The sequence below is a fragment of the Chaetodon auriga genome, chromosome 9 (genome assembly GCF_051107435.1).
Source record: "Chaetodon auriga isolate fChaAug3 chromosome 9, fChaAug3.hap1, whole genome shotgun sequence".
NCBI lineage: Eukaryota > Metazoa > Chordata > Actinopteri > Chaetodontiformes > Chaetodontidae > Chaetodon > Chaetodon auriga.
The window spans coordinates 1136834-1157574 of record NC_135082.1 but is presented as its reverse complement, the minus strand read 5'-3'; the positions used below and the strand labels follow the sequence as shown (position 1 = coordinate 1157574).

At 40.9% G+C, this 20741-nt stretch overlaps 2 protein-coding genes across 6 annotated transcripts in view; both read right to left on the bottom strand.

Annotated features, from left to right (window-relative positions):
- Positions 1–20741, bottom strand: part of LOC143325469 (storkhead-box protein 2-like) — a 159640-nt gene that overhangs the window by 103687 nt on the left and 35212 nt on the right. The gene's annotated exons all lie outside the window — the stretch shown is intronic.
- The window catches only part of LOC143325471 (uncharacterized), a 38108-nt gene extending 17367 nt beyond the window's left edge, over positions 1–20741 (bottom strand). For both annotated transcript variants that reach the window (XM_076738518.1, XM_076738519.1), the window contains exon 1: positions 1–20741. This exon is cut by the window's left edge. In XM_076738518.1, coding sequence (XP_076594633.1) covers positions 12284–12943 — 660 coding nt within the window. In that variant the 5' untranslated portion in view covers positions 12944–20741 and the 3' untranslated portion in view covers positions 1–12283.

Genomic DNA, 20741 nt, shown 5'->3' with positions numbered 1-20741 from the left:
GTGAGGAATTGTACAAATTGTGCAACACCTTAGGAAAAAGACAAATATAATGAGCGAAAAACAATACAATACTTATCAACAATAGCTTCAAATAAGTGGGAGACTTTTTCTATAATTATACAGTGTACATATGTTAGACAATGGACATACTCTAAATAGTGCAAAATATAATGCCAATATACAATAAAGTTGAGGTGCTTTTCTGTATCAGATAATTGCAAGATGTTGCAAGGTGTATGAGACCAAGGTGAGAGTAATTGGATTAGTTTTAGTCCTTTAGTCCTGACCCTCCTCTTCTGGGACAGAGGGGACTGGTTGTACAGTGAGATGGCAGCTCGCAGGAAGGAACTCCTGTAATGATCCTTGTCACAGTGGAGCTGAATCAGTTGCTCAAAGTGCTCTGCTGTTTGACCAAGATATCCTTGAGAGGATGTCGGGTGTTTTCCATGATGCACAAAAGTTTGTTCAGCATCCTTTTCTCCACAACCACTTCTAATGGCTCCAGGGTAGTTCCCTGAACAGTTTGTTCAATTTCAATTCAATTTTATTTATGTAGCTCCAAATCACAACAGTACCCATCTCAGGACACTTTCCATATAGAGCAGTTATGGACTAACAATTCCCTCATGTGTAAGCACTCGTCACCTTTGAAGCATTGCTCACCTTTAATAAGTCTTAGCAAAACTCTCAGAGGTGCAACCACATCAGCAGATGGAAGACACGACTTTGACAAACACTTTGTGCCTGTATCTACAGAATCAGATGTTCTATATATGTATGAAAATGCTATGTCAGTTTTTGGTCGAGCATTGCAAACAAGCAGGACTGTCGCCCAAGCCTGACAGTAGCCTCGATCAGATCCACTAACCCAGTGTGTTCAAGCTGCATATGGAGGCTGACCTGCAGAAGATCCAAATGATAAAAAAGTGCAATGTCGTGTTCCTTCAAATTCACTGATATTCAATTTTAAATATTTTCTCATTGGACTGTTGAAATTTGAATAATACACCACATCATATGACATTCTTCCTGATGACAAAATGTGTTTAAATCGAAAAAATTCAGACAAATTCAAAATTTAGGAAAAATAGAACTGAATCAGGAAAAAATGGAAAACAGATTTCAAGGGATGTAAAAGAGCCATTGAGGTCATGTGGAGGCACCTTCTTTGATACTGGAAAGTGCTTTACAACAAAGAAATCATGCATCAAGTGAACGACAGAAGAAAACGACAGAATGAACATAAAAACAGTGAAAAAAATTTGGGTAACATAAGACAAAGAATAAAACCCACTTAACAGTAATAACAAAACTAAGGAGAAAAACAGAATAATCAAAGGTATCCACTTCTTATTCCGTTACTACAGTGGCGGTCAGCAATTTGAGACTTAAAAAGTGAGAACTCAGAAGTATTACACTCAACAAATTGGCAACTAGGCCTCTGAAGCAAACAAGCATAACAAAGCCTTCTAATTTCCCAATGGACATAGATTCACCACTGGTTATCTGCAATAAGCCAATCCCAGAATGTCTTCCCACAGGTTTAACCTCACCGTATTTTACAAAGACAATGTATAACACAAGATGGAAATCAAACCTACTGAAAGGTACCACTAAAAGAAAGAGTACATATAATCAATCTCACATTTTAAAAGAAGTGTAGCAGTGCACAAGTGAAAGGTTAAATGCTGTAGTAATAGTTAATAAAGGCTACAGTGAAGAGGTAAAATTTTAGCTTTCTTTTAGCAAGATGGTTTCCCTGATATCCATAGGAAGTGTTTTCCATAGTTTTGGGATACAAATGACAAAGATTGCAAACCCAAGTTTCTTTCAGCTGTTGCGGAGACCCTTCAATAAACCAGCAGCAGATGACTGCAGTGTTAGTGAAGACAAATAGTGAACAAGGGATTTAGCAATGTAGCTTGGTCCTAGCCCATTAAGGACTTTGTGTACAAGATGAAGGACCTTAAAATCAATTCTAAATGTTACAGGTAGCCAGTGCAGAGCAGTTTAAACAAGATTTATGTGCTCTCTCCTCAGTATTTTCAGGAGGCCAGTAAATAGGGCATTTTAGTAATCGAGTTATAAATGCATAAATCAGTTTTTCATCTTTCATTTGCAACTGGTTGTACATTAGCCATGTTGCTGAGGTGGAAAAATAAAGTTTTTGTCACCTTGTTAATATGGGGCTTGAATTTTACAGCCAAGATTTATAACCTCAGATTTATTAAAGGTGACATATAATGAAGCTTTTTCAAAAAGTTACATAGGTCTATGTTTCCATGAAACATGTTTTTTGGAGCTGTATGCTGGAAATAGCTTTTAGGAAAAGATTTTCGCCCCCCTCGTTTTCCCTCTGTTTCAGTCTGCATTACATCAACCCAGTCCTCTAACTTAGGTACCTCTGTCTAGAGCCATTTCCTGGTGATAGCTTTGTTTACTTGCAATTAACATTATCCATTATCCATATACTTGTCTACAAACCTTGTAAATCCTGCATTCAATCAAGTGGAACATTCACCTTTAATATTTTCCCCATACAGTTCTTTACTGCCAGGGATAATACAACCCCAAAATAACATGGAAATGATCTGCTTTGTTTAGGTCACACAATCTCCAGCATCTTGTATCTTGGTAATTTTCTGTGCTGGTGTTCTAAAAAAATCTTGTAATATTTTTCCATCCATACTCTAATAATGAGCAGGTTATTTTCCATTGTTGTTCCTTAATCTCTTCCCATTCTTCCACAGTCAACTCAGTATTTGCCTCTTTCTCCCACCTCTCCTTAAAATATAATGTATCATCTCCTTTTTCCACTACCATGTATAATTTTGAAATCAACTTTCTACCTGGGTCCAATTTATAAGCAAAGATAAATAATTTAATAATTCCTATCTCTATCCCATCTAAATTTTCCTTTATCGTTTGATCTAAATAGTGTCTCACTTGAAAGTACCTATACAAGTCTTGATTAGTGAAACCATGCTGATCCCTCAATTCTTGAAAACTTTTGATTTCCTTCTTCTTTAATAGATCCCCATATATCTTAAGTCCTCTTTCCCATGTATTAAATCTCTTATCTGTTCAATTTGATGCTAATTCTGAATTATATCCTATCCATTTCAAAATTCTACAATGTGCTTTTAGGTTATTCTTTGCAATTATTTTAGATCAGATCTTTAAATATATATTCAACCATGGATTCAACTCCTCTCTAACATGCTTTCTTAAATTATTATCCCCTATCGAAGCCTGAATGGGAATGCCCTCTGCTGTTCTACTTTTAATTTCCTTCCAACTTGCTGAGTAAGAAGGATTGCACAGATTTAACAATGTTTTTGGTTGTGCTGCTTGATAATAGCTCCTCTGGCAGGGGAGGACTAGGGGAGGGCTAATGGAGGGCTAGGGGAGGGCTACATAGTCCCCAGCCTCTTTCCTTCCCAAATATATCTTGAGATCATTTTATCCCACTCAATAAAATCTTTGTCTGTAATCTCCACTGGTAGAATCTGGAACAGATTTAACAACCTGATATTTACAAGATATTAACTTTAATCAATTCAGCACTGGATGCTATCCTCATAAAGGCAATTAGATTCCAACTTACAAAGTTTCAATTGACTTATATCTTGTGGTAAATTGACTCCTCAATACTTAATTGATTTTATTCCCCAGTCAATTTCATACCTTTCTTTTATATCTTGATCTGATCTATATTTAAAGGTAAGAACCTAAGCACATTTAATTTGTAGCAAGAAAGCTGGCAATAATCTGTTAGATTTGACGGGGAAGTGTAGGGAAGGATACAGTTGGCTGGGACAAATGTAACAGGCCATCATCTGCAAATAATGCTATCTTCTGTACTCCCCCCTCAATTTCTATATATTTTATATTGTCATTCTGTTTTATCCATTGGCTCAGAGGTTCCAAAAAGATGGCAAAAAGAAGAGGACTAGCTGAACACCCATTAGCATCCTCCCTCTAGAGTGATAGAGTTCGAAAGACTCCCAAGCCTGAATGGTCTTGATAAATGTCTCATGAAAATTAAACCTCTCCAACACCTTATACAAAAACTCCCATTTCACAGAGTCAAACGCCTTTTCTGCGTCTAGCTCCACCACTATAGCTTCTGTTTTAACACCATGGGCTCTATTTTCATTTCCGCCGCTAGCGCGGTGGAGGCACGGCGCAAAGTCAGGTGCGCTTCGCTGATGGGACGTGGCGGCGCAGACTTGCTTGGCAAGTTTCGAGGATGACTGAGCCATCCCCTCATCCAGAGGGGTGTCCCCCTGAAAGACTGTAGAGATGCTAGAATTTGCCAGGATGAACGAATCATGTGCTGCCCCAGGGAAATTGGCATACACGTTTGGCACCAGGCAAGTTGAGTCACAGATCACCTGGATATTGATGGAATGGACCCCCCTTCAGTTCACATAAATGTGGGCTTGGGTCTCTGGGGCGCGCAACTGCACATGAGTGCAGTCGATTGCTCCCAGGACCCTGGGGAATCCAAATTTCAAGAGCCCGGACTTAGTTTCCAGCTGGCTCTCAGGTGTTGCATTGAAAATGATGTGCTCATTTGCATGTCGGACTAGACTGGAGGAAACTGCATGTATAGCTGAGCAGACAGCGGACTGACTGATCCCCACCACCGAGGCCACGGTATGTTGAAAAGACCTTGTGGCAAAGAAGGTCAGAGCCGCTGTCACCCTTATCGCAACCGGGAGAGCGCAGCTGGGGTGCGCATCGGAGGCCACAATGCGCGCTACCATGTCAACAACCTCCCTTGGCAGATGTAATTTGTTCCAGTGACATGCAAAGAGTAGATGATTAAAGAAAATTGCACAGCTTACAGTGTTGAAGGCGTTATTCTTGTGGCCCACCTGCACTCCTGTTCACTCATGTCTAAATATGAGGTCCTTTGATGGTAAATCCTCGGCCTCCTCCTCCTCATCCTCCTCAAAGCAGTGATGTACTCCATCTTTGTAGATAATGTTAAGCATTACAATGATAACATTTGTATTTGGAATGAAATGGCGTGGGTAATAGCAGACAACGATCATCACTTACGTTTTTTGTGTGTGTCTGTGCTCTGGGATAGATGCAGTATATATGCTCTGTAGGATGCGACAGTGGTTCTGGTTGGCACAGCAACATTTATTGATTAGTTTGCATCCCTGTTTATTTTCTCAAAAGAGATCTTCCCTGACATCAGAATCGCTTCTATGTCCTGATTTGCATGATGATGAAAATATTTGGTTGAAACAGTTTGAGTTTTTTGTGTTCATTAAAAAAAATATCACCCCTACCCTGTCATTCTCCATCTTATTCAGTATTTTACATCTTATAGTTGGATTGAGCACTCTGTTCACATTATGGGAGGCTACCATAACCTGTTTTTTTTTGTGTTACCATTTTTCCAGCACCAACTTTTCTGTGTCTTTCTGTTCGTTTCCATGAAAACCTCTTATGCCACAGGAACAATAGCAAACAGTGAAAACAGTATAACATACAACTAAAAAAACACACTCGAGTAAAATAACAAGCTTCCTTAAGTGAGGTCAGCTTCTCAACCTTATCTGAGCACTGTTGGCTGATTGGCTCTGAGGGATAACCTCTGGAAACAGGGGGCCCTCGCTGCTCACGTTAGCCTTATCCATTTGTTTGAGTTTATTTGAGTTCCATAATGGTAGCCCAGCCTTTTTTAACTTGCAGTGAGGAATTACACTGATAACATGAAATCCACATGAAGTGCTCAAATAAAGAATTAAAGCTAAGCATAAAATGAGCTGTCTTATGTAACCCAAAATGACCATGACATGCTTTTAAAAGTTTATTAAAAAAGTTTATTATTGTTGTACTTTTCCAAAACACTGATGCCATGACAAACACGACATTTCGCATTTGTCCTCTGGACTGCCTTTACAGGGCTCTAGATTGCAACAAACTATACATATGTCACAAGATGAAATTACCACAGTCGCACCCATGCGATGCATGTGTGTAAAACAGAGCCGCTTTTTTGTGTGTGAGGTCAATCAATACTGCATCACTATTCTTTTTTGTAGTTGTAGTCTGTGAGATAAAAAAAATCATGTCACCGGATGAGTTCATACGTCCAACGCCAATTCTCACAATTCCTCGGGAACAATTCCAAAATTCGATGCAGTTGCCTTTACATTGTTTCCTCAGTGAGTCCATCGACACACTCATAAACACATTTTTAATGTTTGCATGTATGTAGCTTGACACACTGTAATGCCAGTTTATACTGAATGTTTTGTTTTGTGTATTTTTAATATTTGCATGTAATAATAACATTAAACAATACCTGCTGCTGTTCATCAACACAGCTGCCATATTGGTCGATTGAAGCCACACCTCCAAATGTATGTACCATGTCTATCAAGATGGGAGGTCTATCCACGATTGAAATCATTGTAACTTGCTTAATTTTCAACCTCTTTTTGTGCATTTCAGTTTGTTACAAATGCTAGACGTGAATTTATGACACAGCATTGTTTTATTAATTAAGAATGCAGGTTAGTAACAGTAATAGTTCGTTAATACAATATTTAACATGAACTTACCCTATGAAATTAGTTTCTCAGAATATATTTTTTCCTCATTGCATTCTAAAATGGCTGCCATGATATAATTTTGTTTTTAATTCTGGAAATAAATGAAAACTCAATTTAAAAGGACAAAATTACAAAAACAAACAAACAAACAAACAAACAAAAGACTGAATGTTAAATGACTAAGGAAATTAAATCAAGTAAAATTAAAGCACAGCACCTCTTGTTCTGTTGCTGTGCAGACAGGCTCCAGGAAGATTTGAGGAGACAACCTTTAAAATGAACCTAACAAAAACTAACACAAACACAGCCCAACAAAATCAATGTAACGTCTTAGATATACAAGCAGAAAGCACAATGATTGAGATATTTCAAACAGCAAGAACAAGACACACTAGTAACACATTACTATTAACTTGTCTTTGCCCTAACAATAGTCTCTTGCATAAGAGCGCTTCAGGAGCAACTAATGCCTTTTAGTTCGTCTGGTAGTTCTGGCAGACTTTGCTGCTTAAGACACTGACAGGCAATAGTACCAACTCATCGACGGATTTAACAGCAGGCTGGTCCTAGTAGCAGGGAAAACAGCAAGCGTAAACTTGACTGAAAGAGAATGAGACATAGAAGCTATCCTCTTTCTGCTCTACCTCCTGCGGCTGTGGCTCAGGAGGTAGAACAGTCATCCACTTATCAGAAGGTTGGTGGTTCGACCCTGGCCTCGGTGGTCTGCATATCTAAGTATCCTTGGGGAAGATACAGAATCCCAAAATGCTGGGGTTACTGCTAAGCAAATGGGTGAATGCAGACTTGTGTTGTAAAAGTGCTTTGAGTGGTCAACAGATAAGAAAAGAGCGATATAAATGCAGTCCATTTACCATTTCTTGAACAAAATGTGGACTCAGTAATAACTTCTTCTTTCTGCAAAAAGGGGGATCTCTGGTGACATCGAGACTTTTCTCCATTTCACCAAAATATCCAAAAATGAGTGAACAGAACACATTCTATTACTCATCCAGTGAATGAGGGAACTGCTGCCAAAACTACTGAAAGTACAAATGTTTGATGAACAATACACAACGTTCTTGTCGAAGTACATAAGTAAGTTTAGCAAGGCGGTGAAAGAGGCTAAATGACTGTACTCTGAGAAGCTCCAACACCAGTTGTCAGCTAACGAGTCTGCATCTGTCTGGAAACACTCCAGACTCCAGTGTTCCAGACACGAAGACACGACATGTCACAAAGACATGTCACGTGCCAGCCTGCTTCAAGTCTTCAACCATCATCCCTGTTCCCAAGAAGCCAAGGACCACAGGACTTAACGACTTCAGACCTGTCGCCCTGACCTCTGTGGTCATGAAGTCCTTTGAGTGCCTTGTGCTCTCACACCTCAAGGACATCACTGACCCTCTCCTGCACCCCCTGCAGTTTGCCTACAGAGCCAACAGGCCCTCCACTTCATCCTCCAGCACCTGGACTCCGCAGGGACCTATGCCAGGATCCTGTTTGTTGATTTCAGCTCTGCTTTTAACACCATCATACCATCTCTGCTTCAGAAGAAGCTCTCCCAGCTGAGCGTGTCTGACTCCACCTGCAGGTGGATTACAGACTTCCTGTCTGACAGGAAACAGTGCATGAGGCTGGGGAAACACGTCTTCGATGCAAAGACCATCAGCACCGGATCCCCCCAGGGCTGCGTTCTTTCTCCTCTGCTCTTCTCCCTGTATACAAACAGCTGCACCTCCAGTCACCAGTCCGACAAGCTCCTGAAGTTTTCGGATGACACCACCCTCATTGGACTCATCTCTGATGCTGACCAGTCCACTTATAGGTGGGAGGTTGACCATCTGGTGACCTGGTGCAACCAGAACAACCTAAAGCTCAATGCTCTAAAGACAGTGCAGATGGTTGTGGACTACAGGAAAAACTCAGCCTCACCTGCCCCCATCACCCTCTGTGACTCCACTATTGACACTGTGGAGTCTTTCCGCTTCCTGGGAACTATCATCTCCCAGGACCTCAAGTGGGAGCCGAACATCAGCTCCCTCATCAAGAAAGCACAGCAGAGGATGTACTTCCTACGGCAGCTGAAGAAATTCAATCTGCCAAAGACAGTGATGGTGCACTTCTACACAGCCATCATTGAGTCCATCCACACCTTCTCCATCACCATCTGGTACGCTGCTGCCACCACCAAGGACAAGGGCAGACTGAAGCATGTCATTAGGTCTGCAGAGAAGGTGATTGACTGCAATCTCCCATCTCTTCAGGACCTGTACACCTCCAGGACCCTGAGGTGTGCAGGAAAGATTGTGGCTGATCCCTCCCACCCCGGACACAAACCCCCAGACACTCCCCTCTGGCAGGAGGCTGCGGTCCATCAGGACCAAAACCTCACGCCACAAGAACAGTTTTTTCCCGTCTGCTGTCAGCCTTATCAACAAGGCCCGTAACCCCCCGACACTCTTCACACTCTACCTCTGCCTCTACTTGTCACATTGACATTGCCATAACTCTATGTGTTACATTAATGCTCAGCTTGGATTTCTTTCTGAAAAAACAGATTGTGTTTCTGGAAAAACAGACCTTGCTCCTGAAAAAACAGACTTGTGTTTATATATTTATATTTATATTGTTTTGTTTTGTTTTGTTAATACAAGCTTGATTTGATTATTGCTAAATGGATTGAGCTAGGAAGTATTCACACTCATTCAATGGTTGGTCCCTAAGGGGAAGATACCCAAGTCAACAGATAGACAACTACAATTATATGGCCAGCCTATCAAATGTTATGGCTAATATGTTAATGCTGCATTTCTAGTCACCTAAAAAAAGGCTGATGTTCTGGTCTTTTGGCTTTGTTTTGTTCTCAACCAATTTTGAAGAAAAAGCATCTGGCTCCACACCAGCTAGTCTCTCACTCTGTCTGTTCATTGTTTACTGTTGGGCAGGTAGTGTACAGTCCCTTAAAAAAAAAAAAGAAGTTCATAGAGCCACAGAGTTGGGTGATAATTCTCTGTGATTTAAAATACTGATTATAGCAGTTTTACGGTAAACAGCAGTTTATTCTCTCATTATTTCTACTTTCCTTTTAATACCCACTGTACATTTCTGGTTTCACTCACATTTATGATGAATTTATGACTTGTCTATTTTCTGAATCTTTTATTATTTTTTTTACTTCATGTTATTTGGCTATTCAGAATTTTTACATTTTTATCCTACCTCTGGTGTTTCCTCATTGCAGATTCCTTAAAAGTTATGATAGCATTTCCTCATTTCCTTGTTTTTATTGAGCTGTTATTTATAACATTAATTAATGAATCTGTAATTTAATGTTTATGTATGGATCAGGGTGGTGTGTGGACATGTGTAGGGGGTCCGGTTGGAATGTTTTCTTTTTGTGTGTGTGTGTTTTTATTCTGTAAAGCACTTAGTGTTACATTGCTGTGAGCGAAAAGTTATATAGAAATGAAGTCTGACTGATTGATATGTCTTTCACTCATATCTAATGATCACTGTAAAACGGCAGGTATACCACGTCCTTCTGCAACTCAAACCAAGATAAGCACATTTATTCCAAAAAAAAAAAAAAAAAAAAAAAAGACCCCAGCCAAATGGATAAGGGTTGATGAGGGGCTGGCTAAAATGATAGCCTGTGACTTCTAGCCATTTTCCATTGTGGAGGACGAAGGATTTAAAACTTTTGTCCAGGCCTTAAACCGCACGTATGTTCTCCCCAGTAGAAAAACCTTGTCCCAAACAATTACAACACGACTATATAACACAGATCGTGCATTGTGGCAAGATGGTCAAAAAAGCTTTAGCAGTTTGCCTGACAACTGACTGCTGGACATTCAGAACAACACGCTCATCCATGTCCGTCACTTGTCACTTTATTGAAAACTTAAAAATGACATCCTGCCTTCTTGACTGTTTTAAGTTTGCAGGGAGACATACTGCAGAAAACCTGGCAGAGGAGCTACTAAGAGTGGCAAAAGAGTGGCAAGTAGACAAAGTGGTGTGCTGCATTACTGATAATGCAGCAAACATTACAAAAGTCATAAAAATTTTTGCAGTGGACCCCCCCACCCATGTCTTGCACACACAATAGACCTAATGATTAAAGATGTGCTGAGGATGGTGGAACCAATTGCGGACAAGGTGGAGGGTATTGTAGAGTTCTTCCACAAAAGCATGGTTGCCACAGAGAAGCTGAATTCCACACGTGAGATCTACATTCATTTAGGAGTGGCAGGCCGCCATTCCTAAATCCTAGCCACCGCTCCTTCAAATTTATTTATTTATTTATTTTTATTGTCGCAAATACACCACCACCGCATGTCTCTTGTTTCACAGCAGAGTCCAATTACTCATGAGAGCGCAGCCTTGAAAGTGATATCACATCAAGTACCCAGGCACCAGGTCAGAGAGTCCAAGGGGTGTTGTCTTGGAAAGTAGAGCAGCGACTTGCCAGAGAAAAGGTAGACTCATTAGCTTAAGATAACTCATAATAGATTTTACAAGTTAAATAGACATTCGTAAAATATTGATGGCCAGCTAACGATACGTAACATATCGGTAGTGTAAGTTAATTGGGCCCAGTGTCACCAACGTAGGGTTAGGGTTAGGTAGTGTAGACTAAACTAATTGATAGCATTAAGCTAATATCTAAACGCCTTGATGTAACTGCTGACTGCATTTTCAGATGGGCTTGTTCAAATATTTCTATATTAAGAAGAGAAAGACAGCTGATGAAGATGATGCTAGTCAGGTATCATTAGCCTTTTACTGACTCATAAGTGGTGATGGTTAGGTAAAAAACTGTGTCCACATTTGTTATCAGATGTGATGTGAGTGTAAATTATCTAACGTTAATGTTTTATGCAATCGTATAAGACAAGTTACATTAGACAGGGAGGACCAGTGGAACAAAGTGAAGGAGAACAGTACAGCAGGGGGAGAGCTGAATGAAGGAGCAGGAGAGCAAAGTGATGGTGCAGCCTCTCAACCTTAGAGCTCTTCTATAAAAAACCCAGAAAAATTAATTGTTCTGAGCCTGGGTGCAAACTGTGCCACTGATTCTACAGCCCCATCAAGAAATTATTATTTGTTGTTTTTATTTTTATTTATTTAATTCCATTGTTTATTTTATTTATTTATTTTTTATTTTTACATTCAGCCTTTAAAAAGCAATTTTGAACTGGCCATTCAATAAATAGGTTGTAAAAGTAAAATCTGCAGAGCCTGCCCCCGCTGCTGAAAAAAATCCTAGAGGAAACACTGACAGGAGTGCGCTACAAGGTGGAACTAAACATTTCACACGTTGAAAAGCATCCTCGACCACCCTGGCTATCATCAACACTCCTGTTAATACTCTTAAATCAAAAGGAATGGAAGACAGTGAAAGAGGTTCAGACCCCTTTGAGGAGGTGACTGTGGAGATAAGTGCAGAAAGGTACCGTGAATTGAATTTTGTTTTTACTTTAATACTATACAGTTAAAGATTGCAAAATGCTATTTATAACAGACACATAATTCATTAATTGCAAAAACAGTGATGCATCACATAATAAACAAAGCCTAACATTCACATTTGCTGTTTTCTCTTTTGCAGCTATGTCACAGCTTCCAAAATGCTTCTTCTCTGCAAGGGTCTGCAGCAGGTAACAACCTGCCAAGTAAAGGAGCTGACCACCGCTCTTTGTTCATCCATGGACAGAAAATTTAGTTAGGAAGTCCAGGGTCCAGTTGCAGAGGGAGGTGCTGATGCCAAGGTCATTGAGTTTGTTGACCAGCTTGGAGGGGATGACTGTGTTGAATGCTGAGCTGAAGTCAATGAACAGCATCCTCTCGTTGGTGTTGTTGTTGTCCAGGTGCGTGTTGTCCAGGGTGGAGTGCAGTGCCATCGAGATGGCATCCTTTGTTGACCCGTTTGCGTGGTAGGCAATCTGATGGGGGTCCAGTGTGGAGGGAGGACAGCATTTGAGGTGGGCCAAGACCAGCCTCTCAAAGAACTTGGTGATGATGCGGGTGAGTGTGACGGGGCGGAAGTCATTACGGCCCACAGCAGCTGACTGCTTTGGTACCAGCACGATGATGGTAGTCTTGAGGCACGTGGTGACTGCTGCCTCGACCAGTGACAGGTTGAAGATGTCAGTGAAGACCCCAGCCAGCTTTTCTGAACTGGCCTTGAGCACGTGGTCGGATATGCCACCAGGGCCAGCAACCTTATGGAAGTTCACCCTGCTGAGTGCAGAATACATAAGTGGAGAGTGTGAGGGGCTGTTCATTTGGGTGGGGAGCAGTTTTGGTGGTTGGTTGTTTGTTGTCCCAGTTGAAGCAAGCATAGAAGTAGCTGAGCTCATCAGGGAGGCGTTCCTGGTTGGTGGGGCTGTCTTTTTGGCTAATAGTCTGTGATGCACTGTCACATGTGGCGGGGGTTGGCGTTGTTGTGGAAGTGCTCCTCAATCTGTAGGTTGTGAGTGTGTTTAGCTTCCGTGATGTGTCTCTTCAGGTTAGTTCTGGATGAGCTGTAGGCTGTTGCGTCGCCAAATCTGAAGGCAGCGTCACGTTCCTTTTGTAGGAGACACACCTTACTGTTCATCCAATAACTATTTGTGGGTGCTGACGTTGTAAACACGTGTTGATATAAACCAGAACGGAGGAGGCATATGAGTCAATGTCTAAGGATCCAGCGTGGCCCGGGGAACATACTCCAGTCTGTGTGTTGGAACTGATGCTGGAATGTGGCGTCTGCTTCCTCTGGCCATACTTTCGCATTCCTCACTGATGGCTTCACACATCTGATGAGTGGTGTGTACTTGGGGAGTAGAAATAATGAGAGGTGATCAGACTGTCCGAGGTGGAGGAGGGGGGTGGCATTGTAAGCCTTGGGAATGTTTGAAAAAACATGTTCCAGGGTTTTGTCTCCTCTAGTGGGGCAGGAGACATTCTGGTGAAATTTGGGGAACACAGTCCTCAGGTTGGAGTGGTTGAAGTCTCCAGCAACAATAAAGGCTCTATTGGGGTGTGCAGTCCAAGTTTGAAACATATGGTCTTTACAGTCACCCGTCACAAGATCTCATTCATGCTGTTTATAGACGGGTGCACATATTATGATTGCTAGGGGTTTCATGATTGTGACTGTAAATTGCAAATTAATTGAAATGAGCTTTCAATTTTGATAATCAAACTCAAAAGCAGGATTGATGATTCTCACAGTATGTTTTTTTTCTCCACCCCCACCTACTTGTGCGCTTCTGGCGAGTGTCCAAAGGAAAAAAAGTCAGAGTTGTATTCATTCTTTGACTAGCCCTCGTTGTCTAACGTCAATATGGTTATCTAGCAGCTAACTCAGCCTTTCCACTGTTAACATTTATCCATGGTTAGTAGTGTTACACACATCTCTATTGTGAAAAATGGAGGATGCCCTAGCAACAGGGACTTTTCATTGATCTACTGTGATAGCTAACACAATGCATGCCCTTTTTGTTACTGTTATACTTATCGAGACATGTTTTCGCTGACTAAAGTAACTTTACCCTTGACAGCATGCATTTTTCTTTGACTGCAACAACATGCTGGCATCGGGAGAGACTCATTTCCCACAACAAACTTGCCAGTCGTCAGCTGTATTCGAAACCACCTACTACACTGGCAGTACATACTGTATGGATTTGGCCATCATGTACCACATACTATGCAATATGCAAATAAAAGCAAAATCTGCAGTGTGCCAAAAAACATGAATGTTGCACTGCTTCAGAAAAAAATCTCCAGTATACATCAGACCAGTCTACTTCACTTACTGTGCTCCATAATGTAAAACGGTTACAACAACTAATAAGGCTGACAAGGGGATTCTTTTTCCAATTTTTCTATTCCATTTGTACAGTTCAGTTTTGGAGGTAAGAAATCAACTGTGTAGATTTTCAAATAATGGCAGTTTTATGAAAATTGATAGCAAATTGAAAATGTGCTCCAATGTATTTGGGACCTGCACGAGAAACTCTGTAAACTTTGTATTTGAATTTGGGTTGTTTTAGAGGACGTTCTAGGTCCTAGTTGGGGGTGTGGCGATTCAACAGTAGATTAGCATACTGGCTTTCTTTGGCTATTCACACGCTTCTGCTCTTTTTTCGGCCAATCAGCTGCACGTTAAAAGGGAACTACATGACTACTTATGCAGCCGCTCCTGCATATGAAGTAGGAAACTGCAAGTGTTTTCATCATTGAATGAAGATGGACAAGGAAAAACGCATTGCAGAAGAGCTAAATCGTGGCTGTTAGAGCACAAATCTTTGGCAGTACTTCTTCAACAAGACAGATGCTTATGGTTATGCCGACGCCGATCTCACTTCTGATTCTGAACCCGAAATAGATGATGAAACTGAAGAAATCGACGAGAGCGACTGCATTACACTGGAGAACATCCCTAATCTACAGTTGACCTTAGCTGAAGATGAAGACGATGAAGAATCCCTCGGCCTCGCAGTGGAGGAGCTGGAGCGTAAGATATCAGAAGCTATATCTACTGTAACATTTGAAGGCGATAAAGACAAAGAAATGGAGAGGATCCGTGACCTTGACTGCAAACGCTAAGGAAGAAGAAAGGAGAATTCTCTCCTTGGGACACAGTCGTGTTGCCGCAAACTTTCTCCAGAGCTTATGTACAACATACGGATGGATTCTTTAGTTGCCAAAAGAGAGTGGCAGGACATGAGAATAATTGGACACCTTGAGGCGAACAGACGTACAGTATTACTTCTGAGATGACTACATCCACCAAGAAGCCCCAGACGAAAAGAAAGCACCCCCGAACCTCTTATTTGATTGGTGGCAATGAAGTCTGCAGGAATACTTTTCAGTTTCTTATGGGGTGAGTTCAAGTTATCTACGTTACATTAGTGTTCATTCGAAGTCACATACTGGGATTACAAACTGTTTTTTTCATGCTAAATGCTATGGCTATACCTTACATTGTTTTTAGCTAGCTCAGTATTATCGTTTTAAAATGCAAATTATATGCACATCGAAAATTATGTTATATCAGATGATCGTATTATGAGCTGTAATGGGACTGACTGACAAAATCAAACACTTTGATTGGAGGGGCTCACAGGGATTGGCATGTGAAGTTGCCAACCCATGTGTCAAAGGCCTTAGTGTGGTGTCTCTATATGAAGTCTGCTAAGGAGCTTGGTATGTGTAAAAATTGATTCTAATGACCAGTAATGTGAAGCACTATTAGCAATTAAATTGTACTTAAACATAAGTAATATCTGTTTTTTTTTCAGGTGAGCGTGCAGTTTGTAAATCAAGCTTCAAAGCACTGTGGAACAAGCTCCTCCTGCACATCAGAAGCTGCAGGCCACGTACAGATCTCTGCTGGCAGTGCCAACAGAATAACGAGCAGCTGGTACGAAGCGCAAACCTCCCAGAGGACAGAAAGTCTGAAGCAGTCCAGAAGCAACAAGATCATCTTGCCCTTGTGCAAAAAGAGAGGGCTGTGTACAATGAGATGACTGCTGACTGCAGAAAGACATGCGCTGACTCTCAGTTGTCTTTTGGACCCTCCCTATCAGCAAGCAAGAAGATCAGGATGCATTACAGTTTTGATTTTGCAGAGCAGGTACTATTTTATCACACATTATTTACCCTTAAGACTGAAAGTCTTTTTATTTCTATAGTTTTCATAGTATTTGATTTATTAGACTGTTATGAATAGACACAAACGGCTTTCATTTTATCTAATCCTTTTTCCCTCTCTGTCTTCTTCAAATGCACTTTCCCTCAAACCCTCTTCAGCCTGGGCCAGTGTACTTCCTGACTCCACGGAAATGTGGCCTTTTTGGTGTCTCCTGTGAAGGGCTGCTAAAATAGGTGAATTTCCTGATTGATGAAGGCATGTCGTCAAGTAAGGGGAGCAATGAAGTCATCAGCTACATGCATCATTTCTTCAGCAACTTTGGAGTTGGAGAAACAGACATGGCTCTTCATTGTGACAACTGCAGTGGACAAAACAAAAACAACTTCATGATCTGGCTCCCCTGGTAGGTGAGAATCTTTCAGGCTGGATTTCTCACTAAACTAGTTTGAGAAGTGTCTACATTCAAATGGCCACATCTTCAAATATTTTCAGATTTCTATGTGTTAGACATCGTGGGAAAGCTTAGAATTCACACTTTCAGAATCTGTAAATAACTCAAAATGCCCCCCAGGAGACTTGTTTCTGGTTTTCTCGTGGCTGGTTGCATTTGGAGGTGAGAAGCTCCAAAAGCACCTGGTAGCTAGCTAGACAGTTGGCCACTCATGCTCCTGAAGCTCCAGACCCCCTTGTCCCACAGTCACACAGGCTACAGCCAAAGCACACAACTTTACACGACTTCAGCAATGATGGCAGAGGAAAACCTAGCCTACAAATGTAAGATATTTTTTAATTTTCATACAGCAGTTATTCGTCATTACATCTCAAATAGCAGACACATTTGGGTCAAATGTCGGCCACTTTTGGCACTTTGGCTCAGTTACAATACTGACAAGTACCATAGATCATAAGCCGGGCCTGACTTGGCTTAAGGCAATTGTTGTGTGGGACCGATGCAGCTCAAATGTCATGAGCTGCGCCTGACTTGGGTTACGGCAAGTGGTGTGTCGGCCATATATGGACCTTAATTTTTGCAATGTATTGAAAAAGGTATCATTGGCTATTGGCATCAAATCCTAGGTATCAGAATTTGAACTGGTATTGAAAAATTTCAAAAAAGATAATCAATTCGATAAGACAATTGAACATAGAAACAATCAAAAAACAAAAAAATCTGATTAGGTTGATTTATTTATTTAGATAGATTTCCTAAAAACATTTTATCTGTTTATATTTTATCTGACGTATATTAACAAAACTCAACTTGATTTTTTTTTGTCATAGAAAGAAAAAGATACTATAAAATGTAAAAGACAAATGTACCAAAAAGTCAGTTAGAGGTATGATTACCAACTGCACATGCCTGGTATGCAGTCAAAGGGTGCAGTGACCAGTTCTGTTATGATTTGGTAAGTAAGGAAAAGTTGTTTTTAAAAAACAAAAAAACAAACAAACAAAAAAAAAACATTTAACACTACAACACCAAATTTTAATATCACATACTTGCACTGTTCATATACTAGCAGATGTCTGAAACATGACTGAAATGATGTTTTTGTAGTGCCTGCTAGCTGAGAGTATTCACGCTAAAGTTAGCTTGCTAATGTGTAGCTGTACCATTATTGCTACAACGCTGGACTATGAGGCTATGAGGCCAGGGTACCTGGAATTCCCAAACCGCAAGTATGGTATCAGTGTGTTTCACTATGCTGTTATTTTTCCAGATAAAACCGGGCTGGGTTTAAGTTCACTTTTAGCTGACATTATGCTGGTTGAGCCGGATGCCATCTGGATTGTGATGTGAGTCTGTTTATGCTGGAGCAGCCCAAAAGACTTGTAGAACTACTACTACTATGTACTTTCCACATTTTATACACCAAATAAAAACTATGCAGCACACCTACGACTATGGATTTCACAGGTTAACCTGACACTCCCAAACCTCCAAGTCTGTTTCTCCCTGCCCTTGTTTTTTCCCCATAGAGCCTAACATTACCTCTGACAGGTGACAATAACTGTCCTTAGCTATGATAGCTGACACTAGCTGAGGTTAAGTCTTCTTCCAGCAGACCGCTGCCAGACCAGTTTGAGGTGAACTCATGGAAGACAATATTTTATGCTTTATGCTATGTTATGCGGTCATGTCTGAGTCTTTGGAGTAGACCTTAGGTCCAAAGGAGTGACATTTTCTCATTAGTATGCAGATATGTAAATATGCATATCCAGGTATGTATATCACATTCTCTTTGCCCCTACCCTCAAACCCCTCCTCTCCATGCCAAAACGGTGAGTCAAAACTGACAACCAGTTGACACTGACAAAAGCCTGACAGCATTAAAAAAAACTCAGTGAAAAAAGTCATGAAGGAAAAAAAATAGAAGACTGTCACTGAAAAACACATTAAAATGAAAAAATATTGAAACAAATTGTATAAATTTTGATGTTTGTGTTTCATTTTTCAGTGGACTATCTTTAAAGCTGCTGTGGGTAAGATCGAGAAGAGAGCAAATTTAGCCTGATAATTTGAACCAACACCAAGTTCCATGTCACTCCCCCTCCCTATCCGCTACACTCATGCCCTGCCTCCAAGCCCCTCTTCCCTGCAACGTCTGTGCGGCTGCTGTGACAACCAGTAACGTTAGCCTTAGCTTCGGAAACAAGCTAACTCTGCCCAGCCGCTACATCATAGTCGCTAACATACCGTACGTGCTGCAGAGTGTTACTGTAACAATCACCATATTAGCTTTATGGTTATTTATTGTCTTAGCCGCATATGCTGTTGTTGGCAGCGCCAATGGGCAGTTTCTCCTTTGCAGGTGGCTGTTGCTCCGCCATAGCTTTTACTAGCCTCCTGACGGCGACCACAGAGATGTTGGACTGAGCGGCAGCTGGCAGCATGAGAGGAGGGAGGGGGCAGTTTGCAGCATGTGTGAGTAGTGATTGACAGATGTCAGACACTCCCTCAGACGCTCCTCAGGCTCTGATTGGTTGTTTTGTGTCGGGCGCGGTGGATTCTTGCAAAACGCAGTAGGAGAAGTAGGTGGGACCAATGGAGCCGTTTTTTCCACAGATTACATGTTTCATGTAGTCTGGGCATAGGGACAGTTTTAGCAAATATGACAAAAAATTACTTTTATACAAGTTACCTACTGCAGCTTTAAGTGCCAAGACTTGTTTCAGAGCCAATACAACTTTTACCAATACAAGTTTTGTTTTTTTCTTTTCTCTCCTCCAAAATTGGATCAGGGATTCTCTGAATGTTATGTTAACATTACAAAGTACATATATTATAGGGATGAACGTGCTAATAACAAAAAAGGGATTGCGGATGGCCATGGACATTGCATTTCTATTTTCCCATTTCAAGAGGTGACAATGGCGAAACAGCAACTGACAAACACAAAACAATTTGCAAATATTGCTGGACGTCGGTCAATTGTGGTATAGGAAACACAATACAACATGAGAGGCTTTTTGGCACATAGCCACCCAGAAAAGCTCAATAACAACAACATGCTGCAAGAAAAAGCTACAGCCAGGCCAAAGGGGCCTGAAAGAAGCATTTGGAGCCCGGCCTCCCCATAACAGTCCAAGAACTAAAGAAATAACAAGATGCATCAGTGAATATATAGCCAAAGACTTAAGGCTGTTTTCTGTGGTTGACAACAATGGATTTCAGAGGTCAGTAAACATGGTGGAGCCAAAGTAAACGAATTCCATCAACGCCACAATTTAGTCGCACAGTGATACCAGCTCTGCACCAAGAGAAAAAGCTTAAGTGACACAGAGCATCAAAGACGCTGAGTGCATCTGAATAACCACAGATGGGTGGACTTCACAAGCTACTCACAGCTATGTTACAGTCACAGCTCATGTTATGACCAGCGAATCGAAAGTGGCCTCTTTTGAAGTGGGAGCTCAACATGAAGAATAACAACAATCATCAAGGTATTGCTGTTATTACAGATAATGCACAAAATATGGATGTAGCAGTGAGAGAGGCCGGACTGTCTCCACACATAAAGTGTTTTGCACACACTTTAAACCTCGCTTCACAAACAGGTTTGAATGTAGGCTGTGCCAACTATCTGCTTGGTTGAGTAAGGCATGTAGCAGCTTATTTTGTAACCGCAGTTCAACTGCATCAACTCTGCTGACCACCAAATAAAGTTTGTTGAAGCAGCCAGTAGATAAATTAATCATGGATGTGGTCACAACAGCTCTTTTAATTATTTTATAAAAGGACTGCTACTGACTACTGCATTGTTTTTGTTTTGAACTTGTACATGATTCATTTATTGCCAGAGACAATTCATGACAATTTTTTGCACATGCTCAGGTCATGGCTGGCTGCTTTTTTCAATTTTATGAAAGAAGGAAAGCAGAAGCACTTTAAATGAAAAACTAATTTTATATGAATAAAAGTAGTAGTAGTGTTAGCAGTAGTTATATTCCTTTATATTAGCAACATTAGGGTTGCTTATTATTGTGGATAGAACATATTTTTGCAGACAATT